The sequence below is a fragment of the Neofelis nebulosa genome, chromosome 2 (assembly GCF_028018385.1).
Source record: "Neofelis nebulosa isolate mNeoNeb1 chromosome 2, mNeoNeb1.pri, whole genome shotgun sequence".
Lineage (NCBI taxonomy): Eukaryota > Metazoa > Chordata > Mammalia > Carnivora > Felidae > Neofelis > Neofelis nebulosa.
The window spans coordinates 177,751,958-177,764,495 of record NC_080783.1 but is presented as its reverse complement, the minus strand read 5'-3'; the positions used below and the strand labels follow the sequence as shown (position 1 = coordinate 177,764,495).

Here is a 12,538-nt window from a genome sequence, read left to right as displayed (position 1 = left end):
AATGAAAAAGAAAATGGTTCCAGAAGATCAAGAACTTACCTCTAACAGGTAAGGCTTCCCTTCAGACAAGAACAACAAGGCTTCTACTTCCTCATGGAGGGGCAGCAGAGGGCTGGAGGGGGCGATGCTAATAGGTGGCCGTTGTTTAAATACACCAGGAGCTTTAGGGGACCAAAAAAAGCAAACCCATCTCACTTGATGTTATCTTACAGAGCAGACAATCTACAAGGTGAAGCGATGCTCTTGAGATTCATATACGCAACTGCTCAGTACTTACAGCCTGTTCCCTCACAGTCTGGTGGGGAAGCCGGGCATGCAGACAGGACAAAATGTTTACCTACTTCTCACAGCGTGTGCCTAAGTTGTCAGAGCGACTACTTACATCTCCAGACTCCTAGTGACCCCACCCAAGACGATCTTTCAAAGAAGTAAAATGTAAATGGTATATGAAACAAAATGCTCAAATGCCGTCTGAAGGGACACTGGACGAGACATTAGTTGCTCAAACAAGTGCCCTCTAATAATGGCCAACACCATCGATGCGAAGCAGAATCACCCCGCATGGAAGGGGTGAGTTGCCCCACGTGCTAGAAAACAAGGACTCACACTCTTTCTTTTACAAACCTGTCTGAGCTCACAGATTAGGCAGCCTTGTCTTTTTAGGTGTATGAGTCAGAGTAAAGGAAACAAACTACCCCGCAACCATCTGAGCGCTCCCCAGTGGTCCTCCAGAGTCAGGAAGCATTTCCAGATCAGAGTGATGCCCGGGACTTCTATCAGATCTTCCTGGTCAGATGACAGGGACGCCTACTACACCTGCTGGTGATCAGAGGCTTGCGCTCACATACCCACCCCTGTGCCACTTCCCAGCTGGGGCCTGTGTAACCTCCGAGGCCTGCCCGTACTCTGGTTCCCCGTCTGTGGAAGGGGACTATCCCTCACAGGTTTGCTGAGGGGATTTCACACACACAGAGCACACAGCACACAGAAAACACTGAATACTTTCCAGCTGCCCTCTTGTATTACTATTGTCACTGCTGTTGGTGCTGTCCTGACAAGGCCCGGGCACGGTATAAAAATGTGGTGCACACACAACTTAGGATACTGGATTAAGCACAGAGGCGACTTGTGTCTCAGCTGCGCTAAATGAGGACAGACTAGTGGTTCTGGGGGACAAAGCGGGAAAGGTACCAACTATTGCCTCTTATATCCAAACACATGTCCATGACATAATTCATGTCTGAATCGTCTTCAGTTTTACAAAGTACTTTAACATTTTATCTCATTAATCCTCGTTATACCTGGGGAGTTATGCTTTTAATATTTCCATTTTGTATCTAGGATCAGAAAGGTCAAGTTCACACAGCTAGGAGACTGCAACCCACACTTGGCTATTTTCCCCACTAGATTAGCTGGGCCAATTATAGTAATGAATGTAATGAGTGAACTCTGCATTAGCCTCTAATCCTAGAGTATTTTTAAAAAATATTTGTATACCCCTCCCCACCAAATAAATGACCGACTTTCTCTTGTGACAAACTAATAAGGTGAAATTTAACATGCATTAAGACAAAAAAACTTAAGTGTTCCTCAAGTATCAAATAGCCAAACGAGAATAATATTCACTTAATTGCTAACATTATTAGTCTCTGTGCATTACTGACAAATTCACTCTGCCTTCTTTCTTCTGCTGTATCAAGGATATATGAAAGCTCACCAACGTTCCTTTGGGAAGAGACATCTGAATGCAAAACAAGTAACGCCACTATATTGTGAAGATTCCCAAATTCTCGTGCTTGTGCTGAACTCCACCGACGTATCTGTCGACAGTGAAAACAGACTGAGCGTCACTGTGTGGGTTAGAAGTACCATGAAAAAGAAGGGAAAGGACAGGCTGGTTCATGATGTTTTGAACCACAAGTCTTTCTCCGTGTCTGACAGAAGTCAAAGCATAAAGAAAGTCATGGGTTTTAAGCCAGCCTGTATTTCTTTTTCCTGTAGACATATTGTGCTCTGAAACAGTTCCATTTACGTTGTGAAGTCAGGTATTGCATGCTTCTCGAGTGCTGGGTAATTTTCCTATACCTGAGTTTGATGGGGAAAACCCGGGAGGCTGGAGAGCCGGAGCCATGGCCCTCCTGTGCCATTCACCGCGCTTGCTGGACAGGGGCAAGTTCTCTGCCGTAACGGCACCTGGCCTCTTTGTGGAACAGCAGAGACAACATACCCGTCCGCTTCGTGGTTGTGTGGGTCACATGAAACACTAAAAGTGAAAATGTTTTCCTGGAGGGGCTGGGGGTGGGGGGATGGGCTAAATGGGTAAGGGGCCTGAAGGAAGACCCTGGGATGAGCACTGGGTGTCATACGTGAGGGGTGAGGCACTGGAATCTACTCCTGAAATCATTATTGCACTATATGCTAACGCACTTGGATGGAGATTAAAAAAATATATATATATACAGAAATGAAAACCAGAAAAAGAAAACGTTTTCAATATTATATGTGCTCCATAGAAGCAAAACAATACGAATTCTGTAACACTATTAATTAAATTAAATCTTATTTAAATCACAGTCAGTATCAATTAATCGTCAGGGTCAGTGGAGTCTGAGAGGATACAGCGCGAAGTAAAACAAGCCACTGTAAATTTCAACATGATATCAACCCACGGAACACGCTATGGAGGCAGCACTCGGTTTTGATACTGGAGAGCGCAACTGGCGGCACAACAGGCGGCCGAGAGGAGGCCTGGCCCGCAAGTCTGTGTCCTCTCACAGAGAAAGGAAGGCGCTCCTACGTGATGCATTACACAGCAGGGAAAGCAGAGCTGGTCCGAATCTCTGCTCCACAACGCTTTAAGCTCTGTGGCCTCACATGACTCGCTGACGTTCTCTGAGCTTTGATTCTTGCTTGAGAATGCGGCGGGGAGGGGAATGCTTATTTTACTGACCCGTATCCGAGGTACAGTGTGTAAGGTAACTAGCGTGCCTGGCATGTAATAAACATTCCGTAACTAGTGTTCATCGTGAGTGCACATTCACATGTTTCACAGTTAAGTCTATCAAACAGAAGAAATACAATAATGGGAGAAACACAGCAATATAGAAACTCCACACAGAAGAGTCCTCTTTTTTTTTTTATTTTATTTTTTTAGTATTTATTCATTTTTGAGAGACAGAGTGTGAGTGGGGGAGGAACACAGAGCGAGACACAGAATCCAAAGCAGGCTCCAGGCTCCGAGCCGTCAGCACGGAGCCCGACGCGGGGCTTGAACTCACGGACCGAGAGCTCATGACCTGAGCCAGACTCGGACACTCAACTGACTGAGCTACCCAGGTGCCCCAGGAGAGTCCTCTTTTGCTGTAACTAGCCTGACTTATCGCAACTTCCCTTTCATTGTCCGTGAGCATTATATCCACAGCATCACTCAGTGCATCACCGTTCAACTTCCTGTTTGAACTCTGCCCTTGTGACCAGCACCCCACTTACAACCTCCACCAGAACGGCCTTGCTCACAGTCCCAGGTGGCAAGGGGAGGTCCCAATGCCACTATTTCTTAAAGGCTTTTGAAACCCCCAGGCAGAGCCCATCTTTCCTCCTAGAACACTTTTTGACGGATATTCTAGTCATCTCCATGAGTTATTATCAGACTAATTATCTATGAGGAGACTATTATCTTTAAGGAGGCTGTAAAAACAAGTGAACTCCAAAGAATTTTAAAGGCTACATAGTGCTAGTATCTGGACTCTTATGAAATGAAATATATTCATCACCTACAAAGGGAGACAACGTGGTGACAAAACCATGGCCATCGTACTGGGCCACAAAGTAGAGGGCGTTACCTGATTGTTTTGCCGGTTGGCCCCGAGGAGAAAGCTGGTCATGTGTCGCAGAGCTGAGTGCCTCAGAAGAAGATCGCCAGCCCGAATACCTTGCTGTCACAAGATATCAAGAATGACAAGTTATACATCTCTCCAGATAAAAATCTGTATTAAAAACACAGTTAAACGAGAAGTTTTAAGGGGTCAGTGAGGTTTTTGTTTTTTTTTTTTAACATTTACTTATTTTTGAGAGAGAGACAGAGCATGAGCAGGGGAGGCGCAAAGAGAGACAGAGAACAGAATCCGAAGCCGGCTCCAGGCTCCGAGCTGTCAGCACTGGGCCCGACATGGGGCTCGAACTCACGAACCGTAAGATCAAGAGCTGAGCCGAGGTCGGACGCTTAACCGACTGAGCCACCCAGGCGCCCCAGGGGTCAGTAAGTTTTTAAATGCTATGATTTACATACAGAAAATATGGTTAAAAATGTAATTTAAAAACCTCCTGAGTTTCAACAACTTCACGTTGCTTCACAATGGCTGCCAGACATGCGAGGAGGCACTAGTTTTCATGCAGACCCCCTGCTATCAACGAGTAACTGTATCTACCTGTATCAGAATTCTGGCAAGTAACAGAATCCACAAATAAAGATTTTTAAGAAGCAATGCTCATAAAACCCTACATTTAGATCCAATATTGACCCGTTTAAATTTTTCCCATGTATAAAAAGTTCCTTGAGACTAAAAATCTGCGATATAAGGAAAAGATATTAGAAGAAAAAAAAAATCACTTACCTTTTGTACAAAAGTGTTGAATAGGAAAAAGTACTGAGCACAGTTTTTACAGTTTTCTGGGACATCCTTATCCAACAGAGCAAGTAGGACCTCCAGTAACTGATGAAGGCTTTTTAACTGGTTGAGGAAAGACGAAATCACGTAAAGAAAAAGAATAGAAGACAGACGTTTGTAACGGAATTAATCTGAAGTAAATCACCGCAAGAACAAAAGGAAGTCTGATTGATACAATCCAGTCTCAGATTCAGATGGATTTATGCTTTGGAGAGCAAAAACGGATCATCACTTTTATCCTCCAGGGAAAGACTGGTGCTGTAGAAACAATTAAGAGGAAAGCCTAGTCTTGTTTTCTCGATTGAAGATTCAAGGGCAGGACTCATTGGCCTAATGGTCACATTTTTTGCAGAGCCAATTTCTCTCTGTCTCTTAAAAGAAAAGTGGGGAGGGGATGTTTAAGAGGAAACATTTCTGAGTCCCTCCCTCCACTATGCTACGTCTTCACATAATCACAGATGCAAAGAATAAAAAACACAGACACAGGCATAGGGGCCAGAAATCAAGCCAATGGAGCAAATGGAGAGCAACAGCCTGACAGAATGACAACGGTAATATCAACTCAACTGTGAACTTACTTGAGAGCCCGCGGACGCCTCATGGAAAGCTTTGAAAAACATTTTATTTGTTTAGAAACCATTTTGGTAATCACATTGCTTCTTCTTTCCCTCCCACCCCAACTGGTTTTGGACGAGTCCCTAGAAATCCATCTGTGACTGGAGAATTAAGACCAGCTCACTACTCCTGTTAGCTCATCTCCCCTGAAGATGGTGTTCACAGGCTTCTGAAATATTCCCACCCATCCTGTCACACTCGTCATAAATACAGTAAAACCTACCATTGATATAGCACTTCGTTTTCAAAGTACTTTACAATATAAGGTGGGTGGCCAGAGGCACCATTTCCGTTATGGGGGGGAAATACGCATAAAATACATCAGCTGGGTGTCAAACAGAATTCACTGAGGCAATGGCTTCCGTGCTTACGTCCTCCACCACTACCTTCCCTCTCTACCACCTGTAGTCCTGCCTCTAGAGGTTGGTGGACCACTTACTACGCCATAGCCTGACCCCATCTGGAGGGAGACTGCACTAATTTTGCGTTTATCCTCTGTTTGGGTTGGTACACGGGAGGAAGGAGGACAGCGAGAAGGCCCTTACATTAAGTATCGTAGAAGAGCTCCGTGAGGGTATTTCAGAGCAATGGTATTCGAACTGTCCTAAGCGGCTCCCAATGACTGATGTTACATACTCTGCATCCAGGTAAGGTGAGGTCTGAAAAATGGTCCTGCTGTTTAAGCTGACTGAAAACCAGTGCCTTAGAGTAAACCTTAGCTTCCTTGGAATTCCTGGAATTGAGCCATGGTCTTCTTCTGGGTCTTCCCTAAAGGGCCTATTTGACCTCGTTGTTCACTCTGGGCTGAGCAAAGCTCCTTAGGTTGTCTTACGGTGAACTTTGGGTCAGGCAATGTTGAAGGAGCTAAGTACTGTAACTGGATTAGCATCTTTCTTCAAGGACTTGGGGGGCACCTGGGTGGCTCAGTCGGTTAAGTGTCTGACTTCAGCTCAGGTCATGATCTCATGGTTTGTGGGTTCGAGCCCCACATCGGGCTCCGAGCTGACACTGTAGAGCCTGTTTGGGATTCTCTCTCTCTCTCTCTCTCTCTCTCTCTCTCTCTCTCTCTCTCTCTCTCTCTCTGCCCCTTCCCCACTTGCACTCTCTCTTTCTCTCAAAATAAACTCAAAAAAAATTTTTTTAAATAAAGACAATAAAAACAAAAGGACTTGCTCAAGGTGGAACAGCAAAGCCAACGTCTGAATCTGAAGCAGCAACTCCTAGAATTTGCATTTAGTTCATTGAGACACATTGCCTCCAGCCAATGTCTATAAGGAGCCAATCAGATCTGAAAACAACATTTTTCAAAGTTTTCCATGTGGTGTCAGCTGTTTGAAACAGCAAACTTGGGAAGAAGTGCTATATTTGCTAGGACTTAATAACAGATTGAATAATAATCAGACTTACAGTATATGTCATTTATTTCCCTAAGACTTAAAACTTAGGGGGATATCTGAAATTTGAGGACAGTCATAAATACCACGGTTTAGTTTAGCACGTGTGGAACTGTGAACCAGAAAATATGTTGCAGAAACAGAATCAGGAAGAAGAAATCCAGAAGAACAGGAGCAAAGATTAGGAGTAATGGAGACCAATGAAGAAACCATCTTGGCTGCTGCTCCTTCCTAGACGGACGGCACTATTTGCTTTGGCCGCCAACCGCAGGTTTGGATCATGGAAACAGCTTGTTAGGAAAGAGACAAAGCCAAGTGCGGCTCAAAATGTCTGTGGGTCTAGACTAGAGTCTCAAGACTCAGGTTAGTCTCAGTTCAGTGCAACTGAACAGAGTCTTGAGCGAAGACTCTGAAAAAGGAGTGCTCTAGAGAGAAAAAGCCTGAAGCAGACCAGAGCAGACCCAAATTCCTAGCCTATCCTGACTTCTGGGGTACGAGGAGGCAAGGACAGTGTGCCTTCTACCCTGGCATTTACCAGAAAGGCAGACTGAGGGAGGTGCATTCTCTAAGGCAGAATTACCAGACTCCAACCCTGGGCTCTCTTTCTTGTTACGTGCAATTTAAGACACTTGGTAGAAACAGAATGTAGACGTAACGTTTAAGAAATGAGACCGACCTTATCCTGATAAAACAAGGCACTGTCTAGGGTTTTCTCCAGAACGGTGGCCACGGCAACTCGTACTTCTCGCACACTGCACTCCAGCAAGAAAATCCTAAAACACACAGAGAAAAGGTGCGTGCTGAGAAGGCAGAAGGAACTTCTATAACTTAACCTTCCCAACACCTGGCCCACCTACTGTCCAAGAAACAAAATCCCTCCAAGCTCTCGGGTCAAGGCTCCTGAGAGCTTTGGGACACTGTCTCAGGCCACTGTGCAGGGGGAAGGCGGCCAAACAGGAAAACCAGACCCCTGGGCGCTGAAAGTAGATTTTCCCCCTTCTTCCCCCCTTCTCCTGAAATGAGTATTTGTATAAATGTAACAGCATAACGAGATAAATGGACATAAAGAGATACGAAAGCAAAGGACCTAAAATTTTATAAATTCTGTTGGCTAAGGGGTTCTCCCAGGGGCATCCCTTGAATTTCTCAGAGTAACGCAATAAAGTTCACAGTCAAGACCGCCCCTCCTCCTCCACCCGTATGTCAGGATTTCTATCTCTTTCCTTTCCTCTCTTCTCCCCAAGCCTTATTACCCGACCCCTAAACAAGTGGTGGTGCTTCCCTCCTCTCTCCCTCCGTGATGGGGATGGAGGTGATGACCACAGCAGTCAAGGTCTGTTACACGCCTCGTCGTCTCAGCACTCTTGGTGGTACGGTCAGCTACTGCACCGTGCCCCGCAAGTACACAACCTAATTCAATCCTTTACACATGTGGAACGGTGGTACGGCGGCCTCAGAGGCAGGGGTGCTGCTCTCGGGGCTGAGGGGGTGGGAGTGCCCTGGAGTGTGCTTCTCCAGCCATGCTTTGTGTTCTGCTTCATACACGCACTCCCGTGTGACAACTCATTCTGTAATCAGCAAAGTGAAAACCTGTCTATCTTTTCTAACATTTCTTTTTATTTTTTAACATTTATTTATTTTTTTGAGAAGAGACAGACAGAGCATGAGCGGGGGAGGAGAGAAAAAGGGAGACACAGAATCTGAAACAGGTTCCAGGCTCTGAGCTGTCGGCACAGAGCCCGACGCGGGGCTCGAACTCACGGACCGTGAGATCGTGACCTGAGCCGTAGTCGGACGTTTAACTGACTGAGCCACCCAGGCGCCCCGTCTTTTCTAATATTTCTTAACAGAAAGTCCGCATTATTCCACATGAGAGGTTTAAATACAGCCGAATGTTGATGACCACGTCCTCCAGGTGCCAGCAGAACGCTGCTCTGGTACCTGTTTGCGTGCAGCACTGGTATTTCCTTCCTCCCCTTTCAGGGGTATGTGGAGAGCCTGCCTTCTTTTCCCCAGAGAGAGATCAGAGCGGAGCTCTCTGTGGTCACTCTGCTGCTTATTCCCCGGAACTGCTAGCTGCCCAGGAGCTACCTAATGTGCACCAGACTGAAAAGGCTGTGTTCCAAATGCACTAAGACTTTAAGTGGCAGCCACAAGAAAGTTAGAGATAACAAGTGTGCCTATAATGTTCAGCTCCAGAGGCTTTGTCAGATTCGGGTATAATTCTTCTGGAAAGCCTGTCTCCAGGGGTCACTCCACATTTCCTATCGTAGATACCAGGAGGCCCTATGAGAATGCAGACGAATCCAGAATGTGGGGACTTCTATAGGGCAAATGGCCAGTGTGCCCCTCAAAAAGATGGCATGACAAAAAAGGAGGTGGTGGGGGAAAAAGAACAATTATACATTAAAAGAGTCTTAACAGATGTATAAACTAACAGCGTGTGGAGCTTGTGTGGATCCTGATTTGTATAAACTCAGTGGAAGAGTAAACCTTTTTGAGATGCCTGTGGAAATTTGAATATGGACTGGATTTAGGAGGATATAAGAGAAGTATTTTTGAGGGCGCCTGGGTGGCTCAGTTGGTTAAGCATCGGATTTCGGCTCAGGTCATGATCTCACGGTCCGTGAGTTCGAGCCTCGCGTCGGGCTCTGTGCCAACAGCTCGGAGCCTGGAGCCTGTTTCGGATTCTGTGTCTCCCTCTCTCTCTGCCCCTCCCCTGCTCGTGCTCTGTCTCTCTCTGTCTCTCAATAATAAATAAATGTTAAAAAAAAAAAAAAAAAAGAAGTGTTTTTGTTTAGTGTGATAATGGTAAAGTGCTTATTTTTTTTTTTAAAAAAACTACCTTTTAGAGACACATGCTGAAAAATTTATAGTGAAATTATATGATGTCTGAGACTGACTTTAAAATACTTGCGGAAAAAAAGCAGGCCTGTGAGTGAGTGGTGGGCGCCGGGGGGTGGGCAACAGGGTGGGCAACGAGATGGGTAAAGTGCTGGCAACCGGGCCCGGGAAGTGGCACAGGACAGGGCTCTCACTGTGGCTACTTTCTGTATGTTTAAGTGCTTCCACAACAAAACCTTTTTAGAAGATGTAAAATATTCTTCGTTTAGTAGTTTTAATTTAGATCAATTTTTAATAGAGCTCGATTTTCTAGCAATGTTTACCACAGCTTCAGATTTTTACAATTATAGTGACATTTGACCATTGCCTAAAAAACAAAGCACAGCACTGAGAAGCTCTGACCTAAGAGACGGCAGCCCTTCACACGGACAGTTATTTTAGTTATAACAGTGGCAACCTAGGTTATCTTAAGAATTCTAAAGAAGTAATTATAAAATTACAAAATGTAAATTCAGCAACCGACAGTGACAAATTGACAGCGATAAAGAGACAAAAATATAATAAACTCTCTCAGGAAGAATTCAGATTAGGTAATTCATTGGGCTTCTTGACCGTGAGGAACACTAACAAACCACATATCCTCCCAGAGGAGTCACCAAGTTCCTCCGGAGATATTTCAAAGCAAGCCTGGTTGGATATAAGGGAATAAACTAAATATTTGCAATGTTCCTTCCAAATATGTGATGATTCTAGGATATTCAGCTTCTTACTATTGGGAAGAGACTTTGGAATTACACTGGACAAACGGGAAAGTTCATCTCAGTGCAAACTCCAGAGGGCCAGGCACACATAACACTTCACATGAATGGTTACTTGCTGTCTCTCTGTGTGTTATGTGCGCGGGTGCATACACGCACGCACGCACCCACAAACAGCGGAGTGCTTACTATGTGCCAGGCTCTTTGTGTACGATAGGGAACCAAACACGCTTAACTCCTGCCCTCAAGTAGCCAGGGTTTAGTGAGGAGACAGGTACAACAGCAGAGCAGAGCAATCGTATACTGGCTTTAGATAGGGTCATCCGAAGGGAACGGCTTCTCTGACATCTCAAGGGTAAGATGCAGGACTGGATGGGGGAACATCCCAGATAGAGGCAATAAAGGTACAAGGGTCTTTAGGCAGGAAAGTAAGCTGAGCGTGTCGAAGGAATCAACAAACCCGCGTGAGGAAACTGAAGTGAGACCATATGCAAGGCTTTGTGGGTTATGTAAAGGCTGTGGATTTTATTAGGCGTCTGACAGGGATCCACTGAAGAATTTTCAAGCACAGAAGTAATGTGATCCAGTTTGTTTCAAAAAACCACTTTTGTTGCTGTATGAGGTAGATTAGAGAAAGAAGTGGAGACATCAAGTAGGCAAATGAGTGTCTGGAGCTCAGACCTAGAGATGAAAGGAATATGGGATCAAGAGTTTCGGTCAGCTAACATGCCACCAGACTGTGAGCTCCCTGTGAAACGAGCTTGTATTTCTGAATTCTCTGTTGTCTGTTCGAGCTGAGAGATACCAGAGCATACCCGCATGCTGACAGAAGTACTCTGTAGAAAATTCTAGAAGGTAAAGATGCAGGAGTAAGAGCCGATAAAGGGTTTGCTCATGTAGACGTTCATTTTGAGAGGAGACAGGACACTCCCCCACAGTAACAGGAGAAAAGATGACGAGAACAGGCTCCGATGTGCTGGGGATAGAGGCCTGCTCATTTGTGACTCGTATATTCTCAGTGAAGTCCGAGGCAAGGTCCTTAGCTGGAGGTGGGGTGTGCTAGCATGGCAGGCATGAGGGGTGAGGAGAGGAAGGAGGGGCCCACTGGGGACAAGGGACACTGAGATCACAGAGCCTGTGCGTAAGTACTGCACTCCCCCAAGGACAAGAGAAACTGGCCCAAGGATGACTGGGAGTACAGGCTAAACATCCACAGTGACTGGAGCATCTAGACTTTTCACCAGAAAAAGCTAATTATTTTTTATTACAGGTATGTAGGTAAATGTACTACCATAGGTATTATACTAGTAGTAAGTTTTTGAAAAATAGTAGAATCCAAACACAGCTAGATGTCTAATACTGTGGTAATGCTATGCAGTAACCGGGCATTGCTGACCTCTCCACCTTGCCACCAGACTGTGAGTCCCTGAGGGAGGGGACGCATATTCTGGAATCTCCCGAGCCACAGCAGGAGTTCAGGCCATGCTTGCCTGTGACCGTGTGGCTATGTGCACACATGCTTTCCTTGCGCTCACGGAACACTCGTCTGAGTCTAGTCCATCAGAGACAGTTTTACGAAAGAACGATTTTAGAGTGACCTGAACAGTTCCTCATGCTTCTAGGGAAAAAAAGTCCAAAACTGACTCCAATCGGAAAAGCAATTTCAAGTAGAAATAAAAATAGTCACAAGAAATTGCAGCTCTAAATCACTAGAAGAGACACAGATTTCTTTTAATTAATTAAAAGATCTTGACACTTACTTTATTAATTCTCGTCCTTCAGAACTAATAAAATATTCAACGAGCCACTGACAAGCATCAAAACTTTTGGAAAGTAATGCTTCAATAGTGGCAATCCATTCTTCAGTATCAACCCTTTAAAAAAAGCAAAGACAGAGATGTAAGACAGACCCCCGCAAATAACCCCGCGGAGTGTCACCTTGGTTTTAGTTAACCTATTTTTGGGGGAGGTTGGGTAGAGGGTAAGTTGAATACCCAATGACCGCTGACTAACATGGCTTCATGCACCCCAGAAGCCAGTGCTTTGCATCTTTTGGTATTTGTGATGTGATTCGCCTATCCCTGTCCCTCCTCCCCACAAAAATGTGTAAAGAAGCTTAAGTCTTAGAGTTTAACTTTTATCTTTTCATCTTCTTCAAACAGTTTTAATTGGGAAAAACGTCTGCCCTGCAGCATTTTGTTTTGCTTCGATTGACATTCACAAAATGCCCACCTTCAAAATAGGTTATTACATCATTTTT

General features: G+C 45.0%; 1 protein-coding gene across 2 annotated transcripts in view; it reads right to left on the bottom strand.

The window, feature by feature from the left end:
• USP24 (ubiquitin specific peptidase 24) overlaps positions 1 to 12,538 on the bottom strand; it is a 140,639-nt gene that overhangs the window by 14,988 nt on the left and 113,113 nt on the right. For both annotated transcript variants that reach the window (XM_058717284.1, XM_058717285.1), the window contains 6 exons: positions 12,039 to 12,152; positions 7,353 to 7,449; positions 4,614 to 4,730; positions 3,843 to 3,935; positions 1,718 to 1,820; positions 40 to 161 (listed from right to left, as the gene is read on the bottom strand). In XM_058717284.1, the coding sequence (XP_058573267.1) occupies positions 40 to 161; positions 1,718 to 1,820; positions 3,843 to 3,935; positions 4,614 to 4,730; positions 7,353 to 7,449; positions 12,039 to 12,152 (646 nt within the window). The remainder of the gene's footprint in view (positions 1 to 39; positions 162 to 1,717; positions 1,821 to 3,842; positions 3,936 to 4,613; positions 4,731 to 7,352; positions 7,450 to 12,038; positions 12,153 to 12,538) is intronic.